Below are 19,254 nucleotides of genomic sequence, written 5' to 3' on the forward strand. Positions count from 1 at the left end.
GGTCAACACCATGTAGCTAATAGAGGTTACCCGGGTGATACAGCTTCATATGCGTACGTACAAACCTACTGCAGCGAATATGGCAGAAATGGATTGTACAACAGAGAACTACAATGCTCTTTTACACTTCTTATAATGACAGAACACACGTACACGTACATGCATGTACACAAACTTTACTGTCAATGCCATTTTTGTATGATTTGTAAAACATTGTGAGTGTTTTTTTTAAACTTACTATTGGAATGTTTCATTGTACTTGGGAGACCAGCTGTTGTTTTTGGTCTTGGTGCTGAATTTGCGCTTCTTATCAGCAAGCTGAGGCCCGAGGGCGTTGACCTCGACGAACGGGCGGAACATGGCGCTGGTCTGCCAGCTGAGGTTGTTCACTCCCACGACTGAGGGAGGAGAGCACACAGACACAGGCAATGAGGACAAAAGGGTGCAGAGCCGCCAGGGTCTCTCAATGGCTTAATAACTTTTACCAGGATTACATCAGTAGATCAATTCATTATTACAATTCAAGGATTACATTTTGTCTTCAAAAACACAGTTTGGGGAGTTAATGTTGGTGATTTCTGAACTACCTAATTTGTGTTTGTGGAAGAATAAAACATAATACTTGAACTATATTTCAGTCAGAGTTAAGAACAGCTGTTTAAATGAATCTAGGCAGGCCGAAAAGCTTAGTGCAGCTTTTGTAAGTACAAAACAGTTACCAAACAGTTGCTGGGGACAGCGAGGCCTACCTTTTACGCTGACTTTGTGCTCCCCGGTGCCGGGATGAGAGATCAGGTCCACCTGCATGGACACCTCGCCCACTGTTCCATTAGATGACGGAACTGCAGTCCCGAGAACAAAACAGGGTAATAAAACAGAGCTCACACCATTCCCTCATCTTGAGCAGAGCTACAGAGAATGTGGGTCAGCAGGGAGAACATTACATTTACATACACCCCCCTGAAAAACCAAACAGAACACTAGCTACAACTACAGTACCGAGAAAACTGTCCACCAAAAGTCCATTCACAGTTTATCAGTAAAGAGAGCACTATCTGAATATTTATATCTAAAGTTAATAAAAGTATTTAAATAAAAAATAAAAAAATTAAACAAATCCTAATCCTCTATATGAGTACAGCCATAAAATGATTTTATAATGATTGCTCTCAAGGCTGAAAGGTCTTGGCAAAGCTATTCACAGAACAAATGGCAGGTCTGTCTCCACAGAGAGTGAAGAGGATGAGTCAAAGTACAGAGCCAAAATAGATAGTCTGTCACTATGACACAGTACATAACATACTCCAAGTTTGCATGTAATCTAATAAGTAATTGCCAGAACAAGTACTGCGTATTGGCAAAGATAATGAAACATTAGGAGTTTCTCATGGATGATAATCATGCCTAATCACAATGAATGAGAGGGAGGAGGTCATTTTGGATGAAGGGACCAGCTAACAACATTATGGGGAGATTAAGACAAGCTCTTTTACAACCTCAGGTACTTGGCTGCCAACACTTATGACTCTGCCAAGAGGATATCATAATGATGCACTTTTGACTGCCACTAAAATTGACCATGCCTCTAAAAACAACCAATTATTTTGTTTTGTGTTTTTAAGACAGGTTTGCAGGCAACATTCAGCCGTCAAACCCCTTTTTCCGAGTGTACAGCCCAGGGTGTCAAATCAGAAAACTGAAGTACAGTATATTACATTGATCAGAATCGAAACAAGAGCACACATTTTGGACAGTGCCAAGCCGGTGAGAGGTGCCTACTTTGCAGCTCATTGACGCTGGCAGGGGTCAGTTCATTCTGATATAGCTGTAATGATTTTTCTCTATCCTTTCTGAGGCACATCTTCAAAATTAATTCCTCCACTTGTGACCAGTACTATGGTACTAAATAAATCACAGCTACTAATCTATGCTTTAATTTGGCCATAATTTAGATCTTTTATCTTGAAGGGCCTTGTCATCGCTTTACAGAATGACATAAAGCTACAGTATACAACAAACTGGCATATTCATACTCAACTGCACATTGAGTGTGACAGACAATAAAGGTATATTCACAACCTCTCCCCTTAATAAGTATGATTAGTATAAAAAATGAAGCCGATAGGACTGTCACTCTCTAGTTTCAATACTATTACTTGTAGCTCTCACATCAGAAGATATGTTCGTGTAAAGGTGCTCATGGACATTATTTCATGTGGCTTACAGTGCGTGAAGCACATTTCTTTGGGTTGCTATGACAGTGTTTTAGCAGCACAGCTACCAGACGGCCTCTTACTTGCTGTGCTTTATGAGAACAAGGAAATTATGCAAAAAATACCCCAAACAGGCATTACAGTATAGCTTTTGATTGTAATTATTCACCATATTTGGAAGTCAAGATCTCAACAAGTGAATTTTTGGAGTTTTAATATATACATCTAAGAGCCACAGGGAAGAGACACAACATATTTTATTCTTCCTTTGTTGTGTTCACAACATGTGTAGACCCCAGCAGAAAGAAATTTTGGGATCCAGGCAGCAGCTTGGAATGACAGAAAATGGAAACTTCACCAGTTTTCTTGCTGTGGAGACATAATTGCCACTTGTTACAAACACTAAGACCCTATACTTTTTTGTTTTAATATCAGTATTCTGTACACCTTCTCAGTGCCCAGTATTATTTAATACCATGGGGGTGGACTGCAACTAAAATAGCTGATAGTAGAAGACTGCAGTGAATAAAATCGGGACCATCTAGCCATTTTTTTCAATAAACAGACTCTGTAGTATATGCTACCGCTGCCATGTTTAAAATCAGATAAATGACAAATGCCAGATAGTCTATAGTCTTTGACTATTGAACAAGAAAATGCAGAGCTAATGCAAAAGATTTAGAATCTTTTCACAATGCACTTGACCGTGACGGAGCTTCAAAGAAAATGTAATTCTGTTTCTTTGTGCAGATCAATAGATTATTTCTGTGCGTCTTACATACGTTGTAAAGTAATGATAAAGAACAGGAAGTGGGCTAGAGAGTGGAGCTTCCTTTCAAGTGTTTGCCCCTATAGTGCGCTGTAATTGACGAAGCTGTCACAATAAATTAAAAGACCTTTGTGGTTTGTCCTGTGCCATCACCAATACTTGTGGTTTGCACTATTCCTAGGAATTCATGTCTGAACAGTATTGAATTTATGGATGACGTCTACTGCATATTTCTGTGGAGGTTACCCTTTTGTCCCATTTGATAATCAAACATGCAGGTGCCTTTCTTACACACTGCTCTGCTGGTCCAGCATGGAAGAAACAAAAAACATTTCAGTCCAACTAGTGTGTATTTGACAGGTTGTCAAAAGCCATCAAGGCAAACAGTTCAGAAAAGTGCCCTTTGTGGAACTTGATTGAGTTTACTTCTCAAAGAAACCTAAAAGGTATCAATTTTTATAGTGCTTAAGACAACATTAGAGTGGAGTATGTTCTCTTTGACTCAGATATGAGATCTACTCCTGCAGGGCTGGTTCTAGTTTTACACTCAGTTGTCTTCAAAGTTGTCTTCAGTTGTCTTTAAAGTCTGAGATGGCCTGGAGAGCCATAACAAGAGTCCCCCCTGCCAAAAAATGTTGGCAGCTGGTTAAGGAGCATGATATGGAAACTATTTTGGGTCCTAGTCCCTGGTGGCTTCCTGTTGTTATGCATGCTACTCCTATCCTATGTTTTTGTGTAGATGTTGCACTATATGAAGGGGTGGGGGTGGGGGTGGGGCTGGGGCTGTAGGAGTTGTAGTGCATGTTTTACTTAGCAAGAGTGATAATAGGGGAGGGGGTTTCTGGGGAATAAAACAGTCGCAGAGCATGAAGCGTGTGTGTCTCCCTCTAATTGTGTACACAATCTTGTGCTTCAGGGAGTTTGTGGTTTTCCTATAAGACAGACTGCCAGCTTGTGAGTGATAAGGAATAAAAGGCTCAGGCAAGTTCAACTTCAGAGATTCCTAATTAAACCCAAGGTAGTGGGTACCAACATTAGCCATATATAATCGATATATGTATACAAAATCTGTATAATATGCCACTGTGGATATGGGCTAATGTTAAAACAAACAAATAAAACCTATTTGTTAATGTATATTATGTATATATTCTATAAATATTTCACCAAGCAATAATGGTTGACAATTTATATATATATGTTGAGGCAAGAGGGGAGGAACAGTAGTTGCGCCATGCGTTTATTTAGCCCTTAACATCTTGTCACAAGTCTAGATGATTAATGAGAGTAAATAATGGCGCCCTTGATCAAACATCACCATCTGAAACTGAGCAAGATTTATTACCATAACATCCTTTGACTGCCACAATAATTATACTTACAACATATTCAATTAAATCACTCCGTGCGCCCCATCGTTTATGATTCGAAATGTAGAATTGGACATTGCAATTAAATAAGACTTAACCAAAACACTGAGCATGTTTTTTGGAAGGAAAGAAAATCTGTCCTGATTACCAAGGAACATCTGTCTCGATTACCAAGGAATCAAAGCTCCAGTGCTCTCGGGGGTATGTTTGACTTGGTTGAATGTAGAATTCCCATCTCCTGCTGAATAATATTATATATAAGGTTTATATTTAAAGAGATCTTAATTTAAGTGAGTCAGTAAAAGTCAAGCAAGGGAGCAGTTCAGAGGTCTGCACTTTTACTATGGTGACCGACATGACTGCACAGAGAGGGAGACTTCTTTAACTACACATGTGGGCAAAAAGCAGCGCCCGGAGACAGGAGACAGGCTGCAGAGAGGAAATAATTGTGCTGATGAAACACACAAAATGAGGGAGAGAAAGAGGACTGCATGCTGAGAGACATTGCCAACTTTCAAATGTATGCATCTTCAATAAATCCTCAGGGATTAGGTCTTCTGTTAGGCTTCCAATGTAGGTCATTTATTTCTCGGAGACAGAATCAATACCGCAGCTCGAGCGGGACATTCTGCTTTACTGGATTTCTTCGAGGGTGGGGGGTGGGAGGGTGAGTTGGATGTTAGGTTAGACCCTGTTCCCAACAGACCCAGAATCCCATCTCACACACCACTTATCCATACTGGATTCATTGCCAACGTTGAACTGACACAAACAGAAACACAAACAGACTCCATGCTGAATTTATTAGCAATGCTGAATTGATAAAAACTGAAAAAACCAACTCAAACTCCACACTGGACTCATTATCAGCACTGAAAAATACAAATAATTCATTTTGGACAGGCTAAACCACTATTGCCTCTCCTGGACTGTAACCTTACTGCAGTGGAGAGGCTTGTGTACTCCTACAACCCTGAGGGCTCAGCTTGAGGGTGTTTATACCCCTGGCAGGTTCAACCAAACCACACAGGCTGGGGGCTGGGCGTTGGGCTGACTACCCTACCCCGTAAACAACTTACAGAAACATTGACGAATGGAAACCAAATCAAATGGAGGACTTTCGTCGATGGCCTTAGAGGAACCAAGGGCTTTCTGTACTCTACCCTATATACCTGTGAATTAACCACGTTGTGACCCTGTCCCAAATACCGTCTCATCGCAGTGTGCAGTAAGCAAGGTGCACATGCATAAAGATATTTTATTTTCAGCTAAGCAATGTGCTTCTCAATGTCTTTTAAAATGAAAAGGTTCTGCTTAACACGCATCTAGAATGACATCATTAATGACAATATGAACACATACACATACGACATGCTCTAAAAAGTTCAGCCAAATTTACCTTGCCAAAGCGTGTTTGCAAAGACTAAGACAAACTGTCGATTGAATCCCGGCCAACATCAAGTAAACCATTTTCACTACAAAGCCTATATAAACACAGACACATAATCACACACAAAAGCCCTATCCTTAGATTAATCAGTGATGTAAAAAGACCAGATCAGGAGAGACAGAATTTAGTTTCCGGGGGGCTCCGTGGTTCATAGTACAGCAAATAACATTTTCGCACATCAACAAATAGCCTGCAATTTCCCCGGATTTCTGCAAGACTTACTGTGGCCAGAATGGGGATACTTAATAAAATAAAGACACATTTTGAAGTTCAAGAAGAAATTGGCATGTACTGTAATGGATTGCGGAATAAATATTTCTTTTTTATACAGGGATGTCCAAGAGCTGTTCGAGAGGGATGTAAAGAGTATCCTTCAGACAAAATATGTTGCTTAAATTACTAAAAATGTATCTATGGGCAAAATTATGGCCTGCTGTAAAATGACACTCATGAAAAAAAAAAACACGAAACAATAAACCGCTTGTTTGAACCTTACCTTGAGAGGTCTGGGTGCATATATACTTCTTAATCAAGGCATCTGTAGGTTGTGTGTAAAGGCTAAGAGCGTATTTCAGTGACTTCAGATCTGGGCTCTTCTCAAGGAATGATCTTTTCAGGCCGTTTCCTCCAGCATGGAAATATTGCTGTGGGAAAAATGTTTGTGTATTTATTTCAAAATGTGTATTTAAATTTGCAGTGCATTCATACATTCATGCAATATAGCAAACAAATGTTCACACATTGTACCTTCATTCAAGCGTATACATACAATACGCTCTAATGCCCCCCCTTCACACACGCGCATGCGTGCACACACACACACACACACACACACGCACACTCAAACTCAAACTCATGATTTATAAATATATGTTCAGCCTTGCAAGACTCCAGAATCGGGAATGACAGCAGAGAATTGAAAAATAAAATTCCTCAGTTTTTACATTAACTTGAGGCTGACATTCCACACATTACATCTTATAAAAAGAAATCTTCTATTATTAACATATTTACTCCAGGGAATGTAATAGATTGCTGGAATCAGCAGAAAGGAAGTGAGGGGAAAAAATTGTATGCTGAGTTATTAAGACAGATGAGGTTTGCCTAATGTCAAGCACTGCTCCCCTTGCCATCCTCTCAAACAGGAGGGTGATATTCTGTCAGGCTTCTCCTCGTCTCCTCCACTACCATTGGTCCACAAAGACGCAAGAAAGGGGCAGGGGGCAAGGGCCTATTAAAATGCTGTCTAGACCCGTGTCATTTTCAAGACAGCTGCTTAACCCTCCACCAAAGCCCCGACAATTATATCTTGCAAACGGATCCCGTAATTTGAGAAAAATAAGATAATTGCTTTCTCTTGGCTGGGATTTCATCAGAAGATTAATTTTCTCAGCAGCTGATGAATTGTGTTGTTTACCTTCTGGCTTTGTCTCTGCAGACTATTCAATGCTGTATTGATTTGCCAGGTGGATGTGTCAATTGATACTTTTTGCATAGTTCAACGGCCTGCTATAAAACCATAATTCTGCTCAGTGAAAGAGAGAATGAGGGTTATACCTGTGTGCACACATGCTACAGCTGTGAGATTCTGTAAGGTGGCTATTTGTGTTTCAAAATGCTTGGACCTCTCTCAAACGTCCTAATGTTCTGAGCTCCATTAAAAAAGAGTGGGCTCATATTGGCAGTGGCCTTCGCTAATTGGCAGTGCTTTTTGGTGAACTTTAAGAATAGGTCACATAGTTCCTCGAGGCAAGTGGAAAAATGGAAAGCAAGGTTAATTGATAGTCAAAATATCAAAACAAATTCTCCCAATGAATACCAAATTTCAGGAATAAAGGGATTTTCTTTCAGAATAGTTTTTATTTAATAAAAATGGCAGAATATTAGGCAGCTAGATGGCTCATTCTGTCAAGTAATTGCACTAATGCATGATGAGCCCCATGGTCTCAGACTGAATCTGGGTATTGCCAGGCTTGACACATAGTTGGCATAATCGACCATCCACAGGGACGATACACAACTGCCAACTGCATCGCTCCATGTTTAATTTCTCTCTAGTGACCACCAATTATCATAAAAATATCTGAATAAAAACAACTGTTTAACCTCTATAAGAATGAAACCACACACCTATGATAAAGTGGATTAATTTAAATCTCTGTCCAAATATAATTTAAATCACTTCCGCCGAACCAATAAATATTTTTATCCAAAACAGCTTGCCATCAGCTTATCAGCTTATCGTAGCATGTTATCAATTACCAGAACAAAAACTTCTTTCCAGGGAGACCACACACGTACGCGCACATACACACACACACACACACACACACACACACACACACACACACAGCACATACATAACTGCATAAAAAACAGCAGTACACTGCCCCTCCCCAATTTCTCTACCCCACTCAGACAAGCATGCACAAACACAAACACAGGGCTCTGTAACTGCATGGATTCCACATGAGGTAATTGTGCTTTTCTATTGTATCGGTTATTGCAAAAACAAAACTGTTTTATTAAGCCAAGCATGAAGTCAGTTTAGCTTGGTGCCTGGAAAAATGTTCCTTAAGGCTTTACTTAACTTTCATGATTGCGCCTTCTCCTTGGAATACAGATGAAAGGCTTTCTACATCATGTCTGATCTCAGCTAGGAGGTGGTCTCCTTGGAGACGCGAGAATCAATTAAATTCTACGAGGCATCGCGCCGCGCCAGCGTAGAGAAGCTTTTGCATGTAGTGCAGCAGACACTAACTCCTCTCTCATTGTACCAGTCAAGCCCCAGAAACATGCCTTTTTTCCTTTGTGCATCTAAGTTACAAGCCTGATATAAAGATGTGGTATCACAGAATGAAATCAACCCTAATGCAGCTCCATAGATTTGTGTGGTTTTAATAAAAATGACTTCAAAGGGATAATATTAATCAAACTGTTAGCGGCTATGGCCACAAAAAGTGAGGCTATTATACAATGAGCACAATGAAAGTGATTACACTGTTGCTATAAGGTTATAAATAAATAAATAAATACATTCATAAATGAGTAAATAAATAAAAATAAATAAATAAATAAATAAAAGTAATCACCATGGATACATACAGTGCTGTGAAAAAGTATTTGCCCCCTTCTTGATTTCCTCTATTATTGCATATTTGTCACACCAAATGTAATATTAGACAAAAGGAAATGAAGTAAACAAAAAACACATAGTGTCTCTACAAGCACACCATGCCACGGTTCCAAAGGGAAGTTCCAGAAGAGATGAGGAAATAGTTTATAGGGCAGTCGTAAGTCGTTTCTCTGCAGTACTCTCTCTGAGGGCATAAAATGCTATTTCTGCATGAACTCCCAATTGAGCCTGCATCTGTTACTTTCAACATTTCAACACTCTTCCACTTACCATTCCTAATCTCTAGATCCCTTACACCAGACACCCATAATTATAAGATTAAAGCTACAGATGACACAGGGTGGATTAACAACCTCTTTGCATATTGTGGAGGCATAGTACCAAATGTTTGCACATTGCAAACCATGCACCACATTGACCTCACACTGTGTGATAACCTCGGATTGTATAAGCTACTGTATAATACCATTCCATTCCAGTGTTTGTCTCTTAACCAGACATGTATAGAATTGTATTAGTAAAGCATCTAGCCTTGTGGATACATGTACAATCATAATACAAATACATTCATGTCTTATTTTTCACATTTTTCATATTAGCTTGTATGTGTAGCATTGCATTGTGTCATTCTGTGCCAGTATCTTTATCCAGCATTACAACAAAACTGGTTTATTTTCTGGATTATTTCATATTAAAACTTATATTTTATATACATGCTTGATTGTGGTTCCTCTCCCTTACTGACGGAATAATCCACTAACAAAGTCAAATAGAGACATCTGAATTCATAAGTGTAGAGGGGGAATTCCCTCTAAATAAGTGTTTCTCCAAGGACACAGCAACAGCTCATCCAGAAAGTCACAAAAGATTCCAGAAGAACATCTAAAAAACTGCCTCTCTAGCCTCAGCTAAGGTCAGTGTTCATGACTCCACAATAAGAAAGAGACTGGTAAAAACTGGGATTCATGGGAGAGTTGCAAGGCAGAAACCACTGCTAACCAAGATAAATATCAAAACTCATTTCATATTTGTGAAAAAGCACCTGGATAATCCCCAAGCCTTTTGGAATAATATTCTATGGAAAGATGAGTCAAAAGTGGAACTTTTTGGTCAACACAGGTCACATTATGTCTGGCACTAAGCAAATACATCATTTCACAGTAAGAATATCATACTGACAATCAAACATGGCAGTGTGATGGTGTAGGCATGCTTTGCTGCCTTGGGACCTGTACAACTTGCCATTATTGAAGGAATCATGAATTCTGCTCGGTACTACAAAATTCTTAAGGAGAATGTCTGGTCATCTGTCCGTGAGCTGAAGCTTAAGCATAATTGGGTAATGCAGCAAGACAATGATCCAAAACACAAAAGCAAGTCAACATCTGAATGGCTGAGAAGAAACAAAATTTTGGAGTGGTCTAGTCAAAGTCCTGACTTGAACCTAATAGAGATACTGTGGCAGGACCTGAAACAAGCAGTTCATGCTCGAAAACCCACCAGTTTGTCTGAATTACAGCAGTTCTGCAAAGAAGAGTGGGCTAAACATCATCCACAGTGATGTGAAAGACTGAAATCAAATCATAGGAAGAGTTTGGTTGCAGTTATTGCTGCTGGTACAACCAGTTATAAAGTTTAAGGGGGCAATTAGGTTTTCACATGGGTGTTTGATAACTTTTTTGATTAAATATATTGAATAATAATTTTAAATACGTGTTTTGTTTTTACTCAGGTTCTCTTTGTCTAATATTACATTTAGTCTGAAACCACAGAGACAAATATTCAACAATAGAGGAAATTAGGAAGTGGGCAAATACTTTTTCATGACACTGTAGTTGGCTGACAAGGGGTGTAATCACCATGGGGGATAAAGGGGTGGTAACCCCTTCAGTAATCATAACTGGGCAGAACAAACCCACAATAAAATGTTATGATAAAAAAAAAAAAAATTTTCTGACAGAAAAGTTATGTTTTTTCCAATTTAATGCCCATTAGTGAAGAAACTCTCTGTCCCTCCTACATTCTAAAACTTGGTTGTGCCCAGGCAAGCTTCATTTGTGAAGGGAGAAGTAGACAAGTTTCATTTATAGCAGCTGTCATTGTTGGTGAGGACTAAAGAGAGTTGAAAAATGGTACGCCTTTGTGTTCAATTTATCTTTTGATGTATTGGTTTAATAAATGTAATCTAGCTAGGATGAGGATAAGTTTCACTCTAGGTGTTTTAATGTGTATAAAAGTAGACAACAAGTGATTATTTTTGTTAGCTTTGTAATATCGCTCAATCAACTGTTGTGCTGACCATACACCGCAAAAAGTATGATCTATTTTCTCTCAAATTCCTAATATAGAGCAATTGCAAGAGGAGGCAAGATATAAGGTTTTATATCTTTTTTAGGAGCTGTAAGTATTAGACCACTGGCTACCTGCTCAACTGGCCTACAGAACTACACTACATTACTATTATGGACTAGTCATGTTAGCCTGTGACAACTTGCTGACATGGTCAGTTTGCCCACTTCTTGGTATATAAAGACCCTGTGATGCAGCATGAAAATTAGTATGAAATACATATACAAAATTCATATACATTAATATATGAAACATGAGTTTTAATATAGAAAGAGCCATTTGATAGCCTTTTTGCAAAAAAATAAAACAATAATTCCGTGAGAGCATGCTCCCAGACCCCACCTAGAGGGATGTTGACCTCAACCTCTCCAAAGTTCAACCTAAAGTTACACCCTTGGTGGCTGATAATGAATGGGCTACAGTAAAAAAATCAATAAATAATCAGTAAGGGAAGGGAAATATAAGGGAAATAAACAGTGCGGTGTAAAAAATAAATAAATACAGGCCCAGTATCTAGTTATTAACCATGAAATGGAGCTGCTAAATTAACAAAACAGAAGAAAAAATGACGTAAGCAGAATTTTGCTCCCTCCTATGCCACAGGAGATGGAGCATACACTGCGTGATTCAGAGGAGGATGAGAATGGGGGATTGATACCTTGATGGTGGGAAGGACTAAATCCATGGCTGCACATTGCCGAGGGGTCAGGCTCCGTGCCTCCTCTCTGGTCACATGTTCCTGCACAGAAAGAAAACAAACTGTCTTTAATCCACAGCTCTGTGCTACCCACCAGAAACCAGCCGCTGGATAAGGCAAATATAACAGTTTTATATTGCCAACAGTCTGCAACATTTTGCAAGTTAACTCAAAGGGATGCAGGAGGTTCAAACTTGAAGTCACGACACAGAGAAATCGGTAAAGTTTATGGCTAAACAGTCTTAAAACATGCCCTTTCAGTTAACATGTCCTGGTTCTCTTTTGGAAAAGGCACTACCTGTGACACGATTCAATGTGTTGGTGGCCCAAAGACAGAACACAACATGCCAATATAACAGTCTCGTCTGTCTTTTGCGCAATCGCACAAGCGAGCGCCAACAATGCCTTCTGATATTCCAGCCATGTGCAGGGGAGGTACTGAGGATGGTGATCCAACTTCCTTTTTCAATCAGTCAAAGAGAGGTTTAATACAAGAGAAGCTGTTCATTGATTACTCTGTCTCATTGGTCAATTATTAAAGATCAGTTCCAAAACAACAGTTTTAATGCTTTGTCGAAGCTCATTGATTAGGTGCTAACTCTAGTTGAATGTGGTGTGACAGGGCTGAGGTTGGGAAAGTCCAAGACTCCCTATTACGCTCTATTAAAGTCAAGACGCAACCACTGGCCTTGCTATTAAGTCCCGATTATGATATGTCTGCAAGGAACTATTTCGGTTCACTGACTACAACCGTTGGATTCAATTATGTCATATAAGGGCCCAAATAAATGTTTATGGAATGGGGGGAGGGGGGAGACATCAATATTTCTACAGTATTACTTATAATATATAATTGTGATAACCTTACTTTTATGTCAATAGAACCAATTGTATGCACTTTCACAGAGAAGACAGAAACAAAGTTTATTGTTTTGAGAGCAGTGATCCAGCAAAGATTTCATTCCTGACATGTCAGTGTGAGAGTGGATTATTTGACAATCATTGTAACTCAGTGCAAAACTGCAGAACTGATGCACACAATTGGAGAGAGAGGGTGAAGGTTTTCAGTACAAATAAAATGTACTATTGGACATGTTCTGTGAGACTGTATGAAATGAAACCACCTTACTTTCAAAAACGGGTATTTGAAATGAGTTTGAAATGCACAACTTATTAAAATGGATGTACAATTATTGTGTTTCTTGATTGTGTCCCATTGGATTACACCATTTAAAACATCTTAATTGCCTTGTGGATTAAGAAGAATTCCATATGGATTTAAAGGCACAGAAACACCAAATGTTGTAAGACGTCATATCCTACTCTCACAACATCATTTCTAGCTTAATGTGGGAAGCAGGGATGCTTAAGCAACAAATACTCTGTTTACCCCACATTCATATTTTTTCCTCTTAATGCTTCACCTAATGTCCTAAATGTAATAGAAAACTTAATGTACTTTCATGACTCTAAAAATAGCATGGGAGGGAATCCAATGCCTTGTGAATTAATGGCAGGAGGGCAGAAGAAAATGTCCAATCTGAAACAATTTTAGGCACTATTATCCTGATTGGGGCTTTATTATGGGCATACAGGAATCTAAGTGCTTCAGCAAAGGGCACCAGATTGCAGAGATTACTCCGCTGCTGGAGGTCTGAATCAGGTCCTTTGAAAGGGCGGCTTGGTAATAGAAATTTGTCTGCATAAGACCTGCTAAGCTGTGAAGTGGCTTCGGTTTGGCACAGTGATGCTCAGCAAGGGACTATATCACAGGAGGCAAGTGGCCGGCCCACGATGCACTGCAGCAGGAATAACACTGCCTAATGTGACCAATGCACAAAAAATTGAGCAGAAGCAGGCAGTACATTTCTGCATGGTGAAGTAGTAGAAAACCTTATTAATATTGCTATGTTACTGTCACACTCATTCACACTATTTTATTTTTTGTCTGGCTGTGCAGTAGAGAGGCCAGACAGCAATGTCAATATTCAATCTGTGAAGAGCAGAATATTTCTTCACTCGTGTCTGTTTCCTCAAAATGTCCATCCTGAGCCAAAACTAGTTTTCAGATGTATCATCAGCAGTAGACTGCTGTGTAGTCTGTACACATCTTTGTAGATACAAAATAACATTTTGCTGAGTTTACTTAAATGTTCATTTTGAAACATTCTGAATAAAGCAGCCAGTTTATACTTTTGGATGGGCATATCTTACCCAGTCATAACAGCTTTGTAACACTATATGACCAAAAGTATCTGGACACCCCTTGGTCTGGGGCTATTTTTCATGTTTTGGGCTAGGCCCCTTAGTTCCAGTGAAGGCTAATTTTAATGCTACAGCATACAATGACATTCTAGACAATTATGTGCTAACCCAACAGTTTGGGGATGGCCCTTTCCTGTTTCAGCATGACAATGCCCTCAGACACACAGCGAGGTCCGTATAGAAAGGTTTTTTCCAGAACGGTGTGGCAAACTTGACTGGCCTGCACTGAGTCCTGACCTCAACCCCATCCAACACCTTTGGGATCAGTTGGAAAGCCAACGGCAAGCCAGGCCTTATCAGTGCCTTCCCAGAAGCGTGGAGGTTGCCATAGCAACAAAGGGTGGATCAACCCCATATTAATGGCCATAATTTTGGATGTCGGGTTTCCACATACTTTTGGCCATGTAGTGCACATTAGGCTTACAAACACACGTCACTAAAAAGGAATGTATATTCTCAGAAGACTTTTAGAATACCAGATGAATACTCTCAATTTGAGTAGAAATATATCTGGACAGCAATATATTCCCACTGAATCACAGGGGAATGGGACTCTTGGTGGTGGGTGGAATCATCTGTCTGCTTGTCATTGACAGGCCCTATGGCAAGACAGATGTCAGCAATGGACAAGTCATACCTTGAGTTTGGACAACTGCCCCAAGTCCTTTGCAGCGCTGAAAATCATCTGAGCTCCTTGCTGTTTAAAGACAACAAGAGGCACATGAATATGCATTTAAGGCAATCCAATGCTACTGACTGACATCTGGCCGCCAGTGGAAATGTACTACACTACCACATCGAATATGGTAAATACAGGGAAAAAGTTAAGCCTTATTTAGCACTAACCAACAATATCCATAAGTCTACTTAATAAATAAACAAATAAATATCAAAAAACATTCATAACGAGTTTTGCAAATGACAGAAACTGCAGCTTGTTATCATTCCGTACACATGGTCAATTGTAAATAAGTAAATAAGAGTTTATGAACAGGCTATGTGTAATAATGTGTATGCCGCCCATGTTGGTACGGTACAAAGAATGAATTTCTGTAATATGCATTTCACTTTGGCAGTGAGGCTTCACAAAGTCAGGTGAGCTCTATGAATGTTTAATACCCGGAGCGGAACGCAGCGGCTGCATCTGTGTCTGACATGTGCGGGAAAGAGATAACGGTGCCCTATTTCTCAAGATGAACGGAAACAGGTCTTGACGGAATCCCCGTCTCGGGGATCAGCGAGACGTTCTATTTCAGATGTATAATCAATTCTGGGTAGCGTATGAGAGAACCCCACCTGCCACCGCCACCGCTTCCACCCCAGCGCCATATTTGGAGAAAATATAGTAGGATTAACGTAAATGAGTAGGAACCGTCGGATGAAAGAATGTGTACAGCTTCATGTAAAATTAAAGCTGAGGAGAGTTGGGGCCGTAGTACTAGTGAAAATGACTCACAGTCTGGTCCGTTAACGGCGGTAAGACGATCTGGCTCTCGATCGTGTTCAGCACGATCTTCCACAGCTCCTTCAGAACCCTCTTCAGAACGGTTTTCTCACAGATCTTCGCAAATAGCATCAGGCTGCGGGAAAAAAGAGCAGAAAATTATTATAAACGGTGACATTACTTATTTAAAACCTGCTGCACAGTGAAAAAAGCCTACAGCACATCGTACTATGAACAGTGCTCAACAGTAAAGCAAGATTGAGGGTGCACCTTCAAAAATGGTAAACAATAAGTCAGAGTTCAGTAACCCCTAATGTAAAATAAATGCCGCAGCTTTACGTTTTAATCTTCCTGAATTATACGACCATCGGCTTAGGAGTCATAAAAAAAACTTACAACTAGAAAGGATTTAGTATTTGCATATGATTAAGAGGATTCTCTGTAATACCGCATTGGCCTCGATGTTACTTTGATGGAAGAACTGAGACAATTTCAACGAGCCAACATAAAAACAAATGTTCATGCATTATTTTTCACCATATCCTAGAATTATACCTCATGATAATACCGGAGATTGAATAAAACGCTACCCCAAGGCACAATTTAAAAAATACACCTGAAGAAGTAGAGTTCTTGAGCATGCGTTTGTGAGTACAAAAATACATGGACAATTCTCTACGAGACTATATAATTCATTTATTGTGATTAATGTTTATTTTTTATTTAGTGTTTATTTGTTTACACCTCTATAATTTCTCCTACTGTGGTATTTTCTATTGTATTTGCAAGCTCATCTCATCAGTACAATGGGGCCAATAAATTTGGGAAAGACAAGCAAAGCCCACCAGCCATACTGCTTGTGCAGTTAATGCAGACAGACTCCAGGAACCTGATCTACTAGACAAGTTGCTCTGGTGTAATGAGATGAGGATGGTTCTGCTCTTTACAGCTCTCCCTCAGAGGGCAATGCCATGACCAATTACTGTGTGCCAAAAAACAGTGCAGTAATGGCGAGGATTTGTTACCAGATCACAGGGTATGTCATTATATAGAACCAGTGCTTTAGTGGGATACGCCACTTGACAATTCATCAAAACCATAGTTTTCATGCTTGGAAGACCTTTCATTTATATGGAAAAGAAAAAAAAAACCTTTGAACATTTTGTTGATAAACACACTGTGGTTAACTGTGGTTGAGAATGATATAGAGAGAGGCCCTACTTCTTATCCAATAGGTCCATGAGGGGTCGTAGCACGGTCTCTGCGTCCATGGCCGCGTTGCTTTTCTTTGCTGCCCCATTGCCTTTCATCTGCGCCAGCTCCTGGTTCATCTGCTTCACACAGTCCTCAATGACAGGCTTGAAACTAGCGGAGGAGGGAGAGCCGTAGCAGCGATGTGAGGTGCACTTTACCGTGAAGAGAATTCCGGATAATAACAGCTATTAACAACAGCTCATTAACTGACTAGGCCTATTGTGTTGATTACGCTCTATCACTCTAATTCCCGATATTTCACATCAAGGTTTTTTGCCGGTTAGCTAATAAAATTAAAGCACTATTATTAAATAATATTAACAATAGTTTTTGTGAATGCTGATTTTAACTCAGCCTTGCCAATTAGCAGCTTATCGTAGACAATGACCTGAGACAATGAGAAACTACACTGTTTTCCTGTGTGTCAGTGGCAGAATACAGATGGCACAAAAATCTATGGTAATACACTCTTGTGATTCACATGCATTCCCACCACCCCCTTTCTCACCTGTATGCCACCTGCAAGGCACTGCAGCACAGCCATTCCTCTGAGCCAGTGACTGTTCTACACTATAATCCAATCAATGTCTACAATATGAATCCACTACAATGCAGAATATTACAAGAGAGCGTAGCACTGGGCAGAGCTAGAGCTGATGGCTACCCTTCAGTACCTGGTAAGTACTGTAATTATGGGACATGTATGCAGCAGAAACCCAAGGAATCCTGGTTGACTACCCATTTGACTCTGGTGGAACGAATGTATGTCCTCTTGTCAGACCTCTGGTCAATCATATACACATGACCAATATACAAAACAACACACATTAAATGACATTATTAATTACTAATGGCTAGCTTGGTGTGGTCGTAGAGTGGACTGATTGAATAATTACCTGGAGGCGAGAACTCCACTGAGCTCATCGAGCACGATGTTCAGTTTGTTCTGAAGCTCCTTGAGGAGGTCGCTGGCTTCGGCATCCAGCTGCAGAGGAGAAGCATAGGGCATTTCTACAAAGCTGGCGCAAATACAGCCAAGTCCACGGTAATCGTTGGCACTAGCTGAGCAGAGTCTGGCCACCAGTTCTAAAGGACTGCAGGTCAATGCATGTGGACAGCTACTTTGCCTCAACACAAACTGATGATCTCATTCCAGTAGTAGCTGGAATTCTCTTGGTGAGGTCACTCCTGTTTCAATGACATTGCTAGCAGTACACAGCAGCTTATGATGTAGCAGTGCACAGTAGCTTATTATGATGATAATAATAATAAATAATAATAATAATAATAATAATAATAATAATAAGCCATATGTGCCAAACAATGAAAGAGGAGGGTTCAGCACAAAGGCTGTAGAATGGAGTTGGAGACAATGCAGCGAAGACTTACTGTGCTGAAGGCATTATATATGCAAATTATATGTTTCCGTTTTCATAAAAAAGCTTCTTGGTTGGTGAACAGATCTCTAGTATACGCAGAAAAAGAAGTATATCACAATCTGGACAAAGGAAGGGATACAGTGCAGGTTCAAGTAATTAGCATTGGAAAATCAGCAGAGGAAATGGCTCCATGCAGCCCAATTAACGGTGAAAAAGCCATCCAGATTTTGTCAGAACAGCTCTGCTTACATCTCCTTCCACGTGACTTTCCTGCAAATTATTTACAGTGCTTCCAGGGGAATGGCATTCTTCACTGAAAACAAGGGTTAGCTTTGGAGATGTGTACCAGTGTATGCAGTATAAAGTGCTTCAATTATTTAAAAACTCATTCCAATATTATAAATATCACCATAGTCTCCCATGCACTTGCATGGGTGGCTGTGAATACTGAATCATCCATCTCCACGGGGTAGTGCAGATACTTACAGGCATCAGCCATTATTATTTGACAAAGCTCTTCTTTCCTTCGTCACCAGGCCATGCTCCCAATAATAATACATGCATTGTATTTGTTTCAAATGAGCAACTAGCAGCTACCATTACTGCCTATGACAATTATCAGTATTCTGAGAATGGCATGCTATGTAGCAGGGGCAGTTGCAGTAATCTCATTTTATCCAACCAGTCTGCTGTTTTGACCAGTGTGATATTCCATGTCACCAGCACCAGTTATGTCAGATGAAGATCCAGAAAGAACGGAGCGAAAAATAAATCTATTTCAGGAATTAATAAACATACTGAAATACAGTACAGTTCAGGTTAATGAATTAGTTAGAATTAATTAGTTAATCAACATTAAAAATGCATACTGTAGCTAAACTCATGACTTGATACAGTGTGATAAAGTGTTAAAACAACAATAACAAAT

The 19,254-nt window shown here is 39.7% G+C and overlaps 1 protein-coding gene across 4 annotated transcripts in view; it reads right to left on the minus strand.

The window, feature by feature from the left end:
• Positions 1-19,254, minus strand: part of LOC118227632 (protein unc-13 homolog C-like) — a 104,794-nt gene that overhangs the window by 1,497 nt on the left and 84,043 nt on the right. For all 4 annotated transcript variants that reach the window (XM_035418319.1, XM_035418320.1, XM_035418321.1 and 1 more), the window contains 8 exons: positions 17,844-17,932; positions 16,915-17,058; positions 15,706-15,829; positions 14,887-14,946; positions 11,946-12,026; positions 6,299-6,446; positions 750-842; positions 239-398 (listed from right to left, as the gene is read on the minus strand). In XM_035418319.1, coding sequence (XP_035274210.1) covers positions 239-398; positions 750-842; positions 6,299-6,446; positions 11,946-12,026; positions 14,887-14,946; positions 15,706-15,829; positions 16,915-17,058; positions 17,844-17,932 — 899 coding nt within the window. The remainder of the gene's footprint in view (positions 1-238; positions 399-749; positions 843-6,298; positions 6,447-11,945; positions 12,027-14,886; positions 14,947-15,705; positions 15,830-16,914; positions 17,059-17,843; positions 17,933-19,254) is intronic.

The sequence above is a fragment of the Anguilla anguilla genome, chromosome 5 (genome assembly GCF_013347855.1).
Source record: "Anguilla anguilla isolate fAngAng1 chromosome 5, fAngAng1.pri, whole genome shotgun sequence".
Classification (NCBI taxonomy): Eukaryota; Metazoa; Chordata; class Actinopteri; order Anguilliformes; family Anguillidae; genus Anguilla; species Anguilla anguilla.